Source organism: Dipodomys merriami, unplaced genomic scaffold (genome assembly GCF_024711535.1).
Source record: "Dipodomys merriami isolate MVZ:Mamm:240054 unplaced genomic scaffold, mDipMer1.0.p SCAF_15, whole genome shotgun sequence".
Taxonomy (NCBI): Eukaryota; Metazoa; Chordata; class Mammalia; order Rodentia; family Heteromyidae; genus Dipodomys; species Dipodomys merriami.
The window spans coordinates 8,918,798-8,936,987 of NW_027202826.1; the positions used below are offsets into that span (position 1 = coordinate 8,918,798).

Here is an 18,190-nt window from a genome sequence, read left to right on the forward strand (position 1 = left end):
CTGCCATTTTCTTGGGCCCTCAAATCATGTGACTATCTCAATGGAATGGACAATATCAATGGAAATGATTCACTCCAAGGTTAGGCTGAAGTGGTTAGAATCCCTAGATTCATATTTTTTTGTCTACTTCCTGGATTAAAGACTGAAGTAGTGGCTTTCAAAACTGGCTACTAGAATAGAAAAATCCTGAACCCCTGCAGGACTGCATGAACAGTCACACTAGACTGTCAATTAAGCAAGAAAGAAATTATCCTAATAGGATTGTTTTAAAGGTTTGTTTAGGATGTTAATCTACTCTAAGAAATAAAGTATTTCTGTGAACATAGTGTGTTTCAGAATATAAAATTTTTTCTGTCAAAGCTTCTATTATTCAAACTTATATAAAAGCTTATAACAAACCCTAAAACATTTTACAAATACATCGTTATTAATAATGTGAGTATAATCATTAGTTACACAGAATTCAGAATTTTAATTGTGTGTGTAGGGGGGATTGGAATATATTTAGCAAGGAAAAATCTTAAGTTGGAATATTTTCAGTAGTGGTCATGTTGCTGAAGCATAGACATTTGGATTTCAACTATTTTAACAGCCACATTAATTAAGAAAAATGTAGATTAGATAATATAAAAAACGGCCATTGAAAGTGTAACAAACCTTGTTCTTGACCTTCCATTGTTTCTTTTCCCCTTTCCTTAATGCACTTTCATTAATTTGGCTTCGCTGTTTTAAAGCTTGTAGTATTCTGGTTAGGAGCCGTGTTTAGAATTCAGCTGGGTCATGAGGACTTTCCCACCACCCCATTCTCATTTGCAGTTTTGCTATAATAAAAGCCCTAAATATATTGCTACTGTCTAGACGTTTTATCTGAAACAAGTGTCCTTTGTAGTCTCCCAGGACTTTTCTATTTTATTTCCAGTAAATCAAAGTCTGCGAAGAGCTTCAGTTCTTATTAAGACGTAACCTTCACAGTCCAGTGATTGCCAACTGTGGAGAGCCATTGACAGCTCATTTGCATCTAAGGGATGACTTCCATTGGGTCCTTGGCTCAGAACACAATGGACATTTACAGCATATGCAATATTTCTTGTTCTTTGATGAGCACCAAGTGCCAATTTTTATATGGAAAATGACTATTGAAAAGGCAAGGCTCCTTTCCCTGACCTTACCCTGTCTCCTGTTGCTCTGGAGTTACACATCATCACCCAACTTCATGTGGGACCACACCTCCTCGGGAAGATATTCAGGAACCCTGCTTTAATCTGATGAAAACCAACCACGGTTAAAGTAGGAAACAAGAGGCACGAACAATCACATTTTACTAGAATAAAATGTACTTCTGTCTCCTGCCCCAAATAATTGTAACTTGGAGCTGTTAAAGTTTGTATTTCCATAAAGTTATTTTGACCCCAGGCACCAGTGGGTCCGCCTGTCATCCTACCTACTTAGAAGGCTGAGAACTGAGGATCGTGGTTCCAAGCCAGCCCGGGCAAAAAGTCCCTATAAGACTCATCTCTAATTAACTACTCAAAATACCACAGGTGGAGCTGTGGCTCCAAGTGGTAGAGTGCTATTGTTGAGCAAAAGAATTCAGAGACAATGCCCAGGCCCTTAGTTCAAACCTCAGGAGCAATAAAAAAAGAAAGTTATTTTGGCATTATTTTATATTAATTTCCCCATATAGATACACTTACCATTTTGAATAGAATTCACACAACACAACTTAAGTAATCCAGTATTCAAGTTTATAACTGCCTTGTAGTATACTGCATGTACTTCTGATATTTTAAACAGTAAAGGTAGAAATCTAGCCAGGTGGGGTATGTGTGGTGTGTGTGTGTGTGTGTGTGTTGGCACTGGTCTTGAACTCAGGACTTCAGACATTTAGCTCCACCTTTTCTGTACACAGTTTGTACTCTATCACTTGAATATGCTTTCAGTCTGATATTTTCCTGGTTAATTTGAGGTGAAATCTTGCAGAGTTATTGGCTCAGGCTGACTGTGAACCATGATCTTCTAGGTCCCAGTCTCTTGAGTAGCTAGGATCACAGGTATGAGAAACAGGCACCTAGCTGAAATCGAATTCCATTTTCCTTAATTTTAAAAGGAGCAGTTTGATGATACCTTATTTACTGAGATTCAGATTGTGTACAATGTTTCTTTAACATTGAGGTTTGGGCTCACACTGGCATTTTCTATGTAGGGGTAGAAGCTATACCACTGAGCAACTTCTCTTTGTACTGAATTTCAGTACAAAGAGAAGTTGCTCAGATATATATATATACATATATATCTGGTCTTACTTCCTGCCCAGGTATGTGCCTGGATTACAATCTGCCTATTTTAGGCTTTTTTTCATGGCTGGAACAACAGGCATATGCCACTAGACACCGTTTTTTCTGGGTTTCTTATGCTGGCCTGTGAACCACACCCCCCCAGTCAGCTCAGCCTCCCAAGTAGTTAGAATGACAGGCTCATACCGATATGCCTAGCAGTAGTTGAGGAAGGTCTCACAAATATTTCTGGATGGGCTGGCCTCCAGTCATGAGCTCCCTGGTCTCAGACTCCCAAGAAGCTTTGACCATACCAAATTCACATGTAGTTCTTTGGGTATTTTTTCCCCCAGGATGTCAATAAAGAAAAATAAACATCTTAAAGTTTAACCATCAATAATGAGGATATACAACTTAATGGCAGAGAGAAGTTATATTTTAGCTAGAAACCACTATTTATTTTTCCCTATCAAATGTTTTAGCTCTCATATTTTGTGATTAGACTTTGCCATGGCTTTTAGTCAATCTTCCTTCTGGTTTTGATGAGGCATAGACCTAATACGACTCCTCTAATTGCATTTCTAAAAATTCATTTTGGTAAAAATGTGTGTGTGTGTGTGTGTGTGTGTGTATGTGTGTGTGTGTGTGAGAGAGAGAGAGAGAGTGTGAGTGTGAGTGTACTTTACAGTAAGCCCCAATTGCATGAAAATAGCCTGAGAGAGCTGTTTAAAACCGAATAGTATTCTAAAAGTAATACATCAAAGGTAACAACTCTGTCAACAAAATAGGGAATTGGTCATGCAGTTCTCATCTCTATTTGCATCTTGTCTCCATGCTGTGCATAGGTTCTGTTCTTTCAACTCTTGCTGCTCACTTGTTACTCTAATCACATTCTTGAATATGGGTGGATGAATGGACAGATGGATGGATAGATGGATGGGTGGAATTAAAATTAAGTTTCTCAAGAAATTGATGAGTTAGCTACTACACTGCTAATTCTTTAAAGTAAAACTAAAGTAAGTAACTATACAAATAATATATAATTGCATTTTTCACATGACAACATGTGATGTGTCCAATAAGACTGTGCTAAAAAATAACATAAAGCATTTTTTTCAGAAGCCATTTCCCAAAGAATTTACGTGATGAAAGAGAGTCTGGAAAAAACAACAACAAAGAAACAGACATATATTATTTCAGCAAAACATTATAATATTATCATTTTAATGAGTAAAAACTATGATTCCAATAGTGTTTTACACCCAAATCATGAGTTTTTTTAAATAAAAATTGTAATGTTAATAGCCTTTATTGGTAATACAGCCAAAAATTTCAGTCTAGTGAAAGTAGTATTGCCACTGTGTGAGTTCACTTCATTATGATAAAGCAGATGGTTTTTGAAAAAGATAAAATGAGTGGTGTTCATCCAAAGATATTCAGAAATTATGGAATAACTTGTCAAAGTCTTCTTGTTCCTATTCAGGTTTTTTTCCTTGTTCATTTCCAACTCATCCATATCCACTATTAATCTGTATGTGTGGGTATATAGATTCAACTATAAAAAGGATCAATCTTGCATTATCTTGTTTTGAAATCTTATTTAACTTCTTTTGATTTCTAATATTGTTGTTTCAGTTTCCTTTCTCTTATGGATTTTGCCACCAACTTTCCAACAACCCGGATGTTAGCTCTTTTGAGTATTGGATGTCCACTCACTAGAATACAAAAAATATATATTTACATTAAGAATTAGTCAATTAGTATAATAGAAATGCATTGTGTTTTTAAAAACTGTAGAATACAGTACAAATTTGTGGCTGTTCTATGACATGCTAACAATTGGAATTGACACTGTATTCATTCATTGAATTACCTTTTATATCATGCCAAGACACTCAATTAAAATTATTTTTGGATCAAAATGTTGAGGGAAGAGATGATAGGAACTGGATCCCATTGACACACAGAATGCTTGAAGTAAGTCAGATGCAACATATGTTTGATCATAAGAAGGACAGTATTGAAATTATCCACCATTCTGATATTGATATTTGAATCAATGTGAACCATTATTTGTATCAACTGCTTGTATTTGATCCCTTTATCTATAAAATTTTTTAATTAAAAAAACAGAAGTCATACATTTACTGTGGCTACCATTATATACAGCATTTTGAAGACAAGATAGTCTTTATATTTGCTAGTCAAGTTCTATAGTTGTTGAATAGAAACATAATCAACTGATATAAAATGGCAGTCTCCATGCCGAATGGAAACACGTGACTTGATGTAATGTAAGAAATGGAATACAGTTATGTTCATGCATACTTCATCATCATGAAAGAAAGAAAAATGCCTTATAACAACAAAATTAAATTAGGTAGCATTAACAAAGGCTCCATGTAAGAATCACTTTAAAATATAAAAATTAAAAATGAAGAACAAAGGGAAAGCAGGTTTATAAAATAAACATGAGCTCAACCGCATTCGTCATGCAAGTACCAAATTTGCTAGGGAATTATCTTCACTTACCTGTAAGCATGGATGGCTAATATCGAAAATATTGGTGAGAGTGTGGAGATGAGTGAAAGCTGTCACCATGTTGGTGGGAGTATTACAAATGAAATTGGAAATACCACAGACTCAGCCATCCTCCTTGTCCTCAAAAAATGAAATGAAATGGACAGGCCACCTCATAGAGACATCTGCACTTCCACTGTTCATCACAGTGCGGCAAACAATAGTCAGGGAGTGAAGATAGACTGTGTGCATTGGGTATTTATTTCTGGAATGAACTTAGCATCTATCTTGTCCAGTTGTTGAAAGGATCCAACAATATGGATCAAAAGACATATGGGTAATAATATCTCATTGGTACTGTTTCCTCAGTTGAATCAAATATGCAAGGTATTAAAAATAGGGAAATGTAGGGGGTGTATGGGAACATGATGTACTTTCCAATCAACACTTTTGTAAGCCAAAATGACGCTAATAAAGTCTATTGATTAAAAAGGATACACCAAGCTCAGAGAGACAAACGGCACATGTTCTCTCTGATACGGGGAAGTTAGATCTAAACTTCACTGGGCTATGACAAATTATACAGGATTCTAGATACTTACACACATTCAAGCTAAAAGAGGATACTCTTTGGAGAGAAACCCAAAGGCACAATGCCTAAGTGCTTCTTCATGTTTATATAAAATAATACACGTACTGAAACAAACTTCAAGATATGGAAACAAGACTTTGGTGTGTAGTTTTTGATGATTCTGTCTCCTTTACTGTAAGTGCAGTGTATTCGTGTATATATCTTTGGGAGGGTTGTGTGGAGGATACAGAACTCAAGGGACAAAGGGTGAAAAAGTTCAGCAGTGGAGCTCTTTGGACATTAAGGAACATGAACTATACAACTGGTGGACGGGGACAGGAGAGAGGGACTGGAACAGAAGTAAGAGAATGTAAGACACTGTACAAAAGGAAATGGACTCATTATCTGACTCATGTGATTGTAATCCCTCCATATATCACTTCCATAATAACAACAAAGTAAATTAATTTTTAAAAAGGATATGTATCTGACATAGCAAATAGTGAAAATACTTTCTGTATTATTACCTACACTATGATATAATAACAATTGCTTACTTCATTAACAAATTGCTGGTATGTCAAAAGCATTCAAGAAAAACATCACTTCATCTTTCGGAAAGATAGCAACGTAAGTACACAATATTTTTCATCTTTCAAAGTCTATCTCCTTGACCTTCATTTCTTCCATATGGCAGAGGAGATTCAGAAAATAATATCTTTGATTAAAAGAACTCAGATCCTGAATGGAATATTTTAAAAGTGTTTTAACTTCATTGCTAAGCTGGCAGAGAAGGAAGAAAACGCAGAGGCTGGAAGCAAAAGGCAAGCAGTAACCTTCACAGATGCTTGTGTGCCAAAGCTAGTGTTTTCCAGTCCAGTCTTTTCTGTTAAGCTCTAGATGTTTGAACCACAGCCTTTTCAAGAGGAGTGGAGACAGGAAATAAAAATGTAGGGTTCACACCTGAGAGCACCACTGAGGCCAGGGGCCCTGCAAGGTGACCTCATCACAAAGAGTGCAAGTTAGGGAGGGAATGAAGACAGGAGGAAGGGAGAAAGGCAGAGAGGGAGAGGAGAAAGCCAGAAGGAAGAAGGGAAGGGGCCAAAGAAAGAAAAATCTTCAAAGCAGGGAAGAATAAATAATATTTCTAGTGTTTCTTTAGTTAGTTAGTGTTCCAGTTTATGATGCTTGGTTGGCCCAATGATCCATCATATCTGAGGTTTAATAAGAATGAATGAAAAAAAAAGTCACTAGAGGAAGGCAGTTTTGACCAGAGCCTTTAAAATATGTCAGAGAAGCAGAATTTAAAACCTCAAGAACAGAATATATACTAGTTGTACATTTTTTCTTTGTTATTTATCCAGCGGAGATGATTTACTTTCAGCCCCCTGTGGCAGGCCATTGCTGAAGGTAGCAAGGACCTGAAGGCTGTAGGCTGCTGGAGGGAGACCTTTGAAGGTTATTGCGGGTCTCTGATCCTGTCTTCCCTCTAGACTTCCTGTCCTTCATGAGGTGAACAGCCTCTGCTATATTCTCCCAAGTTATCACATATTCAGTGCACACACAGAAAATCTATTTAAGTACTTATCATTAACTATCATGCTAGATTATCTATCAAATTCAAAGATAATTTTAAAAGTAATTATAAACTCATCAGTTGACATAAATGACTATCTTCCAAGTCAAAATTAAGCTTAAATATTAAGATCTCTTCTCCTCTCTCTCCCTGTCTCTCCCTCTCCCTCCCTCCCTCCCTCCCTCCCTCCTTCCCTCCCTCCCTCCCTATCTCTCTCTCTCTCTCTCGCTCTCGCTCTCTCTCTCTCTCTCTCTCTCTCCCTCTCTTCCCCCCCTCCCCTCCTCTGACTCTGAATATTCTTTTAACCAAATTTTCATTTAGGATTAGTCATTGTGGTACTCTCAAATCCATTCCGTTAAAGAGCTCAGTAATTTCACACCAGAGAGGGGAATAAAGACTGGTATCAGAGCACCTTGCTCAGTTTGTACTCAGCTGCACACTTAAATAAATACCATACATATTTATACATGATGGTTGTTGAGAAGAATATGAGAAGGGTAAACAACATTTGGGGAAACCAACAGCCATTTGTTTCCTTGTACCTGACCAAAAATACGTTCAGCTGGTGTTTGTGCTACTACATAGCTGGGCGCCTACAGGCCATCTGATTCTTCCACTCTCGTCCTCTTTCCTGCACATAGAGGGAGGAGGCAGAGGAATCACAGCTCCGTCCAAGTCCCAGAACACAATGGCTGAACTAGAGAATAATGGAGAAAATCTCCAACACCTCAAGTTGGTTAGCTCCTGCTTTTTGCTTCTATAGGGCTAGAGGCATGGTTCAAGTGGCTGAGCATCCATTTAGCAAGTGTGAAGTCCTGAAATCAAAACCTAGTACCCAAAAGCAAGAAGGAAGGAAGGAAGGGATTTCTGTAAAAGTGAAAATAAAAACAAAAACTAAGTGAACAATTCCACTCTTGGCTTATATTTTCTTTCTTTCTTTTTTTTTTTTTTTTTTGTCAGTCGTGGGGCCTGAACTCTGGGTCTGGGCGCTGTCCCTCAGCTCTTCAGCTCAAGGCGAGCGCTCTACCACTTGGGCCACAGCACCGCTTCCGGTTATATTTTCAACATCAGTTGCTTTATGGTATGTTCCACAGAACAGACAGATACCTCTTGCAGTCTTATTTCTTTCCGGACCTTTTAGGCAAATATAAATTTAACCCATTGCTACTTCCTTGCGGCCAGTTGTGACTTTCCTGCATACTGTGATCTAGTTCAGCAAGCTCATGTGTGTCAGCATTTAGACGGCGTATAGAATTTCTTCAAAAACACAATTTGATAGTGCAAGGTTTCTTAAACTTAACAAATTACCATTTACTGAAATTACCACATCTCTACTCCAGTTTACTGATCACACTAGCAGGGGGATATTTTTGTATTTGGAATTTGCAAATTTTCTAAACATGCTAAGAACCTAAGTGCATTATACAATGAAAATCAAGATGCTACAAGGTATATTTTACTTAACGTATTTATCCTGTATTTGTCCATGGTTTGTTTTTCTTTGGGAGAGTTTTATAACCTCTAGATAAGAGTAATCAACTAAAAGATAAAAGATTAGAAAGAGCATGACTTAGTAGCGATATCACCACCTCAGCCTTGACGATGGTCTCATACATTGTAACTTTGCTCTGTCCCAGGTAAAAATTTGCAAAGAGTTTCAGGTGAACCCTAGGATGACGAGTCCCATTCCACTATTTTCTGTTGATCTGTCATGTTCGCAGCAAGTAGTAGAGAAGAAAGGCTATCACTGAGGATCAGCCTGATACACAAAGCTCCTCACATGCTCTCCCCCTCTCCTCAAATTTTAAATAATGGATTTTATACCAAAAAAGAGAGAGAGTGAATAAAGAACTCTCACACCATAAACCACAGAAAAACATGATGCTTGTGCCAAACACGAGATAGCATTCAATTAGTTTCTTTAAAGGCAATTCTTATCACATCTACTCCTAATATTAGCTTTCTCAATAAACAATAGCCTGCCGAGCGACTGCCAGCCCTGCCCAGCTGAGACCACAATGCACAGTGACAAATGACCAGCGCAGCCCAAAGCCCTCCACATTGCCACAAATGGCACATGCCAGCCCTTCGGTTTTCTTAAATCTTTCTCTGACTTTCACAGGAAGCCAGATTAATATTTATGTGGCGAGAGAGATAAGAAATGCATTGCTCTGCCACAGAAAATAGCTCTCTCTATTTTGTGGGTTCATTTCTTGCTACGCATTTTTACCTCCCACTGAAGTCTGATCTGTTGTAGAAAACACAACAAAATCTTTGGGCTTTCTAGAAAGGCTTCAAAGCTCCTATGGCTTATAGAAGTCCCTAATTTAGACTTTTGGGTTGTGTTTACTTTAAAGGAAGGGAAAGCAAAATAGGAAAAAAATGCAAAAACAAAAATAACTTTTTTCCAATCTATTATAGTAATGGCACTATTTACACTAAATTACATCAGTCTGGTTTTTAATGAATTACTTGGTCACATTAAAGTTTCTGGGTCTAATTAAAGTTGATAAAAAATATGTTATAATCTTTTCTTTCTCCCAGAATACAAAAAGTAAACAACAAATCATTACTTTCATCCATCTACTTATACCCTCCTCCTCCTCATCCTCGTCCTCCTCCTCCTCCTTGTCCTCGTCCTCGTCCTCGTCCTCGTCCTCGTCCTCCTCCTCCTCCTCCTCCTCCTCCTCCTCCTCCTCCTCCTCCTCCTCCTCCTCCTCCTCCTCCTCCTCCTCCTCCTCCTCCTCCTTGTTCTTCTTCTTCTTCCATTTTGGCACATTAGCTAACACAAAGGACTGAACCAATTTACCTTCATAAAGAAACTAAATTTTGTTCATATGCTAAAACTAGTTAAGACACACTGAAATCTTTGTAACATAAGCTTTTTAATCCAAGATGTAAAGCAACTGCTAGTTTATGATAAGTTTCTGAACATTATCCATAAGGCCCGGAAAGGTCTCAATCCCTTCCTCTTTCCCAGTCTCACATAGATTGCTATTCGCAGGATTTCCAGTCAAATCAGCTCCAGTTTCCCACTACCTTAGTGACCACTCTTCAGTCTTCCAATGCGCTTCTTCTTTCTCTGATCAGGCTTCTATTCTGAGCTTTTTATTCTCTTCTATCTTCTCCTTGCCCTGTATGCTCTGAAAAGCTCTTTTTGCATGCACATTCTTCTTAATGATGCTTTTACGAATCTATCTGAGTTACAATACTCAATGTACAGATGTGTACATGGAACCTGGTAACTTGAGGCAATGGGTAGGGTTGAGAGAGGTAGGGAGGAGGATAAAGGGGTGACATTGCTCGAGATGAATTGTATTCACCCACTGAACAGAGACTGCTCTACAACTCCTGGAAGATGAAAAAAATTAAAACCCATAAAATACAGGAAAAAATAGACGAGTAAATCTCAAAGGCAAAGATTCAGCTGAGAGAAAGTACTCTCATTCACATCTGGACTTGGAGTCTAATGGATCTCCTGCAATGTCTGCTTAAATGTGTAGACCTTTCAAATTCCACATGCGTTGAGATCTAAACTTTGGACTTATCTCCAAAACTGCTTCCTCTCACACTTCTCCTCCTTTTTCAACTCAATAATCTCTTCTATTGTTCAGGCAAAGGACATTGGCCATTTATTTTGGTGGTGGTGGTGCTACGGGGACTCGAAGGCAGCAATACCCTGGTGTAAGTGCTCCACTACTGAGCCCTCCAATGTCCCCTGCTGAGCAAGGGGTTCCAGGGCCATTTGCTATGATTTGGTTGAATGTCTTCTTCAAAAGGATGATGGGTTACAGCCTCCAGCCCAGGACTCTCATACTGCATTCACCTCTATTTTTTTCTTGTGTGTGTGTGTGTGTGTGTGTGTGTGTGTGTGTGTGTGTGTGTGCGTGTGTGCGTGTTGCTAGAATGCAAACTCACAGCTGACAACTATGTATACCACAACTATTTCTAGAATGCAGCCTGATATATACCAAAAAGTTGAACGAATCATATGATAAACGATTGTTGGGTGCCATTGGGGGATGTGGCTACTGCACAAACTATTTGTCTCCACTGCCCTAATTCACTGGAAGATTGCCAAGTCTTTACTCTGCTTTGTTCTATTTAGATGCTGCATCTGTGTCGGTCTCTCTTCCAAAATTCGGAGATGTATAGTAATTTAGTCAGTGAAAAAGTTGTTTCCATGGATGCCGGGTAAACGGATTATAATGAAGTTGGCTTTGGGTCCCAGTTTTTAATATGACACTGTGGCATATATTATAATTCTAATTTCTACTCTAAAGTGTTTTTTAGTCGCAGAATGGGTACTTTCCCAGGTCACTATTTTTTTTTCGTACACAACTTAGCTAGAAAGCTCTCTCTGGCATCTGATCACTCACTGTAATCTTCTCAGATGAAAACACAATGTCAGGAAGAAGAAAGGAAAAACCTCCAGCTGAATAGAAGGGAATAATCCCTTGCAAAACTTGCTCTGGATGCTAATGAACCAACCATCAAGGCCCTATTCCGTGACTGTTTTCTGCGATACTGCTCATATTAAGTTTCAGGGATACCAGTGGCAGAATCTCCCTGGAGCTCTGAAACCTCAGTTGGAATAATGGCACACATAAAAGCTCATCCATTTTGCTAATCGTGCAGCCAGTTCAGATCCACAGTGCAAAACTGAGAGCTCAAATTTTGATTGTAGTCTTATTTCAACATTACTGATTACAATATCTATGAGCAGAAACATGTATAGAAGCACCAGACATTCTGAAATACATGCAAATAGATTTCAAGGAGACAATAGAACATTAAAAGTGTGAGGTGTCCCCTCCCTGTGGAGAGGGAGTTCTGGAATAGCAAGACTGATCATGTCTCTATTGAACTTTTGGTTCCCGCATCTAGAATGCTGGAGTCCAGGTACATCAGCAATTTCTCCCAGTGCTACACAGAGACATTTTAGGAATGATGTAGCCAGTAACAAACTGGAACAAAACACTTCATGGATCCATTTTGACTTGCTCGTCAATCTATGGAACTTGGAGTGTTTTGTTTTGTTTTTTTAGTCATTAAGCAGTGTTTGAATAGTGATTCTCTCAATGACTCTCCCAGGATAATATGAATTTTACACCACATGGATCCAGTGCTGTGATTGGAGCATATTCAAAGAATTGGCTTTTAAAAACTCATATCACACACAGATCAACTGATTTCAGAGATGTTAATACACTCAGCCACCAGTTTTAGTATTGGATTTGAAAGAATAGTTTATCAGCCATTCAGCATAAGAAAATAAAGGAAAAGTTTCTCATCCCTGACACAATTACTTGTCACTTGGATAAATAGCAAGCACCAAGTACTTCTAAAGAGTTCGGTTTGTTGGTTTGTTTTGGTTCCTGTGATATATTTCAAATCCTATCTATTGGTCATTTAGCTCCAATACGAATAAAAACATGTACGCATGCTTACGTTTTTTTCATTATCCATATCGGAGGTCTTCCATTTTATTTACTATATATGTGGGGGTAGTTGGATAGAGAGAGGTAAGGGTTGGGGTCTCTCAGACATTCATGCTAAAAGTCAGTTCCAGAAGGATACCACAGGAACCTGTCAGTTACGGCATTAGCTACATTCTAGGCTTCACTGATAAATGGTCTTACTCTAACTCAGTCATTCCTTCATGTGTCTCTACAGTTAATGCATACGAAGTCTGTGCAGTGTTGCCAAAGGAAGGCTTTGTCCCTCCTAGACCTCGTAATGGAGCAGGGGGAGAAACTGAGGACATGGTGAAGAGAACGCGGGCATTGCCAGCCCTTGCAGAGCGCCAGGGGATGACGGTCAGAGCTCACAAAAAGAAACAAGAAACATGAAGAAGAAAGTTACGAGTAAAGTCAGCCATTTTCCTATTGATTTGGCCATTACAAATTTATCTCTGAGAGTCGTCGAAGCCAGGCCTTACTTTTCAGGATGCCGAACTGACAGTCTAATTGGATAAATCTATCACATGCCAGCGCAATCAAAATGCACCTTATGACTTGTCTTCACCAATCTGGTCTTCTTTACTCTCTATATAGTTTATCCTGTGTCTCAAGTACAAAACATCAGACAACTTGACTACCAAAATCACCAAAATCACCAAAATTACCAAAATCCATTCTTGGGCATTTTACCCCAGCAATACCTTTCAAATTAGTCCATGTTTCTCATCTCTACGGCTACCAGAGTTCAAACTACAATTATCAACCACCTTTGCTATGCGTTAATTTAGCACTTAAAAGCCTGCCTAGACTATAATACTAAGTGCTCAATAAATATATTTGAGTTACTGTTATTGACTGAGCTGGGTTCCTTGTATTCCCTCTGTTTATCCTCTTAATTCAGGTTCCAAGATCTTTACAGTTCTCTGAGTCCATAGGAATACCTATTACAAATTCATAGCCAGGCACTGGTGGCTCACACCTATAATCCTAGCTACTAGGAGGCTGAGATCTGAGGATCCTGATTCAAAGCCAGCCTGGGCAGGAAAGTCTTATGAGACTCTTATCTCCAATACACCACCAGAAAACCAGGAGTGGTGCTGTGGCTCAAGTAGTAGAGCACTAGCCTTGAGCTGGAGAGTTGAGGGACAGTGCCCAGGCCCAGAGTTCAAGCCCTACAACTGACAAAAAAAAAAATCATAGTAGTCTCCCCTCCATTTTCAAAGAAATCAAATTAGTAACACTTAGAAGATTCTGCAGAAATGGCTTGGTTAATGGTCTACCTTCTATAAAATTAGGTGAGGAGTATGATTTCATACATTGTAATCTATTATCACTGTAACTTTACAGTTTGCATTTTCTGTGAAAATGGGGTCTTTTGCTTTTTTTTTTTTTGCATTGGTTAAGCCTCAAACTGCTAACCTCCTTATCTGTGCCTCCTGAGTAGCTAGAATTACAGGCATACAACATTGGCTCCTTTTTCCTTTGAATCATTTCATTAATGCACTTCATATATTAGGAAGTTTCGCTTCTTTAACGTGCACCATCCAGAGCACCTTTTAGGATATTCAGAGTTGTGCAATCATCACAATGGAGTTTTAGAACATTTGGAATACTCTCCCCCAAATCCACCCACTAGCAGTCATTCCCAGCTACACATCTTCACTAGTCTTCAACAATCCTTAGCACAAGGTCTATCTATGAATTTTCCCATGTGGACATTTCACATCAATGGAATTTTATGTGTCACCTTCTGTGACCCAGTTCATTCACTTAGCCTATTTTTAGTGTCTAATCATGTTGAATCATACATCAGTATTGCATTTATTGCTGAATAATAGTCCATTACATGTATATTACCTTTAACCAGTTATAAGTCAATGGATGTTACATTATTTTAACTTGAGTTTCTCACAGATAAGCTTTAAAGTGTTTCCTTACATTTCTAGTTTTTATCATGAAGCGTGGTTGCATTTTATCCCTTGATTTTTCTACCTGAGATAATTGTGGTCTTACCTATTCTTCTATCAATATTATTTGTAGTACTGTTTTCATTTTCACTTTTGGTAGAAGATTTTATTGCTCTAGAGAAAGTTTTTTAATAATTTATTATCTATAAGTAGTTGTACAAATGAGTTGGCATTCAACAAACAGTTTATGAATATAGTGCATCTTGATCAAAGTCACCCCTATTAGCATTCTCCCTGATTGATTTTTGTGTGTTAGGTAAATTTTTCATTAATGGGCTAAACCCCACTTGATCATCATATAAAATCTTTCTCTAATTTGTGCTGGATTCACTTTGAAAGTATTTTGCTGAGGGTGTTTTTTTTAACATCCATATGCATAAGGAATATTGGGCTGTAGTTTGATTTCCTTGTGACCTATTTGTTTGGTGTTGGTTAGCAGAGAAGAACTGGGATCAGAGAACAAGTCGAGAATTGTTTACTACAATTGATTTGAAAACAACTATACAACAACAGTAATCAATGTCACGTGACACTGCATGACAAAACACATGTAGATCAATGCAATCAAATTGAGTTTCATAAGAGTTGGTATCAATCTTATATTAATATTTGGTCAAAATCTAATAATAATAATATATTGATATAAATTCTCATATTGATATTTGACAAAAAGCTAATGCTAATATACTGATACAAATTCTTGCAATGATATTTGGCAAAATCTAATAACGAAGGCTTTGTGACAGGAGTTTGCTTTGTGAGAAAGGTTTTCATTACCAGTTCAATCTCACTACTTGTTCTGGACAGTTCCTGTTTTCTATTGCTTTTGTGTCAGCTTCAATACGTTGTGTGTTTCTAGAGACCTGTTCATTTATTTCCGTTAATAACTTCAAAATACATGCTTGTTGGTGGTATTCTCTAACCTTTTATTTCTCTAAAGTCAGTAATGATGGTTACTTGATTCCTGAATTTATCTGTTTGAGTCCCAACCCCCCCACTCACCTCTCTCTCTTTTCCCCTTCCTTCTTTTCTTCTTCTTCTCCCTTTCTCTCTCACTTTTCTCAGCCTAGTGTGTGATTTGCAGCTTTTGTTGATATTTTCGAGGAACCAGTTTTGGGGGAGTTTTTCTCTCTCTTGTTTTTCTATTCTTTAGGTCATTTATTTCCTCTCTAATCTTTATTACTTCATTCTTGGTTATGGTGTAGTTTGTTCTTCTGTGGCTAGATTCTTATGGTAGGGCAGGTAAAGGTTTTGTAATCCTTCCTAACTTTCAGTACATCCATTTAGAGAGCAAATATTTCATCTGCGCTGCTCACTTGCATTTTACAGGTTTCCGTATGCTGCTTTTGTTTCCATTTGTCTTAAGTGAGTTTCAAAAGTTCATTTGATTTCCTCTTTGATTCACTAGCTCCTTAGAAGGCTGTTGTTTATTTTTCCACATACTAGTGTAAATTTCCCAAATTTGCTTGATGCTGATTTCTAGTTTAATTACATCACGGTCCAAGAACATATTTTGTATAATTTCAATATTTGTAAGTTTACCGAGGCGTGTTTTATGGCCTGGCATATGTTGCATCCTGGAGAAGGTTCCATATGTTCTTGAGAAGAATAAGTGCCCTGCCCCACTGGGTTCTTGTGTTCTGGGGATCCTACAATGTTTACTCCCTTCACAGTGTTGTTTACATTCCCCATTTCCTTCCGGATCTTCTGCCTCCTTGTTATGCCCATTACTGAAAATGGTGGATGAAGACTCAGGCTGTCTATTTCTCCTTCTTGCAGAGTAGGGCTCTGCGTATCTACAGCTATATCTTGTAGGTACCTGGCAGGTATTCATCTTGGCAATATTGATAGCTATTGGCTTGTTTTACTAACATAAAAGCAGTGACTCTGAAATGCTGTAAGAGATTCTATCCATGTTTTTTGTTGACCTAGACTACTTTCTACTAATTAAGCAAAATTAATGAGGTTTTATCGCATAACTAAAGCTTCAATTAATCAAAATTAATGAGGTTTTAGTACATGTCTAAAGCTTGTAGTTCTCAGTGAAATAATTCTTGTTGAAAGGATGGTGTAAATAAGCTAATGTCTCAAAAATAGGACATTACAGTTTAATTCAACCTTTATGCTTCAAAAAGGATTCCTTAAAACAATCGATTTGATATATCAATTCAAAATACCACTGCAATCTAAATGAATCCGTGGAGTGCATTGTTGATATATATAAAATAAATAGTAAGGAAAACTATGAAAAATTTAAACAGTTAAGAAGTGATCACAAAATAATTAGCTACCTTAAAGGATACTCATATCTTTTAAAGTGATCATAAGGAAATTAAGTAGGAATAAAAAGTGGATAGTAATGCTCTAAGTAAAGCCAGTGACCCAGGGTTTATTGATAATTTCTGTCATCTCTAACCAATATCCACAGTTGTGAACAGAGGGCAGGATACAACCTAGAGCTAATATTAGGGAAGCAGTCAGAACTACTATTTCCATGTAGTTCATGAAGGTTACAACCCTCACTGAAAGAATAAACTAGAAAAAAAAAAACACCTGCCCATGGAGAAAAGAAATGACACAGAAACATGCCTGACATGATTGGGTAACTAAGCAACACATTTATGAAGCTTCAGTAAGAATATGACTACCTTTGTCTTTACCTTAGAGATTCAAGTTTAGAATGTACACTAGCTCTATGAATCCTCATCAACTAAATTGATAGTTGTCTCATAGTGAGGTGAGAGGGTCTCAGAAACCTGGAAGAAAATGCCACGACTCATTCCTAAAGATTGTGCAAGTTTATAATTCAAAATTAAAACAATACCCCAGGAAACAGGCAGCCATCAGTGAAAGCACATCAGTACAGTGAAGATTTGATTCCATGAGCAAGGAATGAGATTCTGTTAAGATATCAGGTGACATGAAAAAGGACTGCACTTCTAGAGATCAGAAATATCACAAATTAAAGTCTGAACTTTCATTTGACTGAACAGCAAGAAAAATGGTTAAATAAAAATAAGTGAAGTCTAAGCATGAGTTGAACATTCAAAAGTATGTGGCATAGGTAAAAAATGAAAGCTAACTGAAGAAAGAGTAAGTGGTTTATACCTTTTAAATAGAATCGATAGGAGGAGGACTATTCCAAACAACAGTAGGTAACAATTGATAAGAACACACTGAAAATAGAAATTCAAGAATCTGGAATGTCGGGGCTGGGAAGGTGGCTCAGCGGTAGAGTGCTTGTCTAGCATTCATGAGGCCCTGGATTCGATTCCTCAACTACATAAGCAGAAAAAGCCGGAAGTGGCGCTGTGGCTCAAGTGGTAGTGCACTAGCCTTAAGCTGAAGTGCTGAGGGGCAGCGCCCAGACCCAGAGTTCAGGCCCCAGGACAGGAAAAAAAAAAAAAAAAGAATCTGGAATGTCAAACAAGAAACACACACACACACACACACACACACACACACACACACACACACACACACACAAACAGCTTTGATCATCTTTTAATTAAGTTGTAGGGAGCTAATAATAAAATGATTTTTTAAAGGACCAAATGAGATACTTAGGATAAAAAGGCAATGTTTATATGGTACTGAGAAGAGATGACAATAGAACAAGAATTAGATATTATTTAAATCTAGACAAAAAACCATAAAGGTAATTTTAGCCAAAGAACCGAAAGAAATATTTACTTTCAATACTCACTGTAACAATTTGTAAAGGATGTTTTTCTGGGGGGGGAAAAAAGAATGATTACCAAAAGAGAGTGTGAGATATAACTAGTATATGTCTAGAACAAACAGAAAAGATCAAAGCTATG

General features: G+C 37.7%; 1 protein-coding gene across 5 annotated transcripts in view; it reads right to left on the reverse strand.

The window, feature by feature from the left end:
• Positions 1 to 3,576: 3,576 nt before the first annotated feature.
• Iqcm (IQ motif containing M) overlaps positions 3,577 to 18,190 on the reverse strand; it is a 273,787-nt gene continuing 259,173 nt past the window's right edge. For all 5 annotated transcript variants that reach the window (XM_070022187.1, XM_070022183.1, XM_070022185.1 and 2 more), the window contains one exon: positions 3,577 to 3,988. In XM_070022187.1, the coding sequence (XP_069878288.1) occupies positions 3,891 to 3,988 (98 nt within the window). In that variant the 3' untranslated portion in view covers positions 3,577 to 3,890. The remainder of the gene's footprint in view (positions 3,989 to 18,190) is intronic.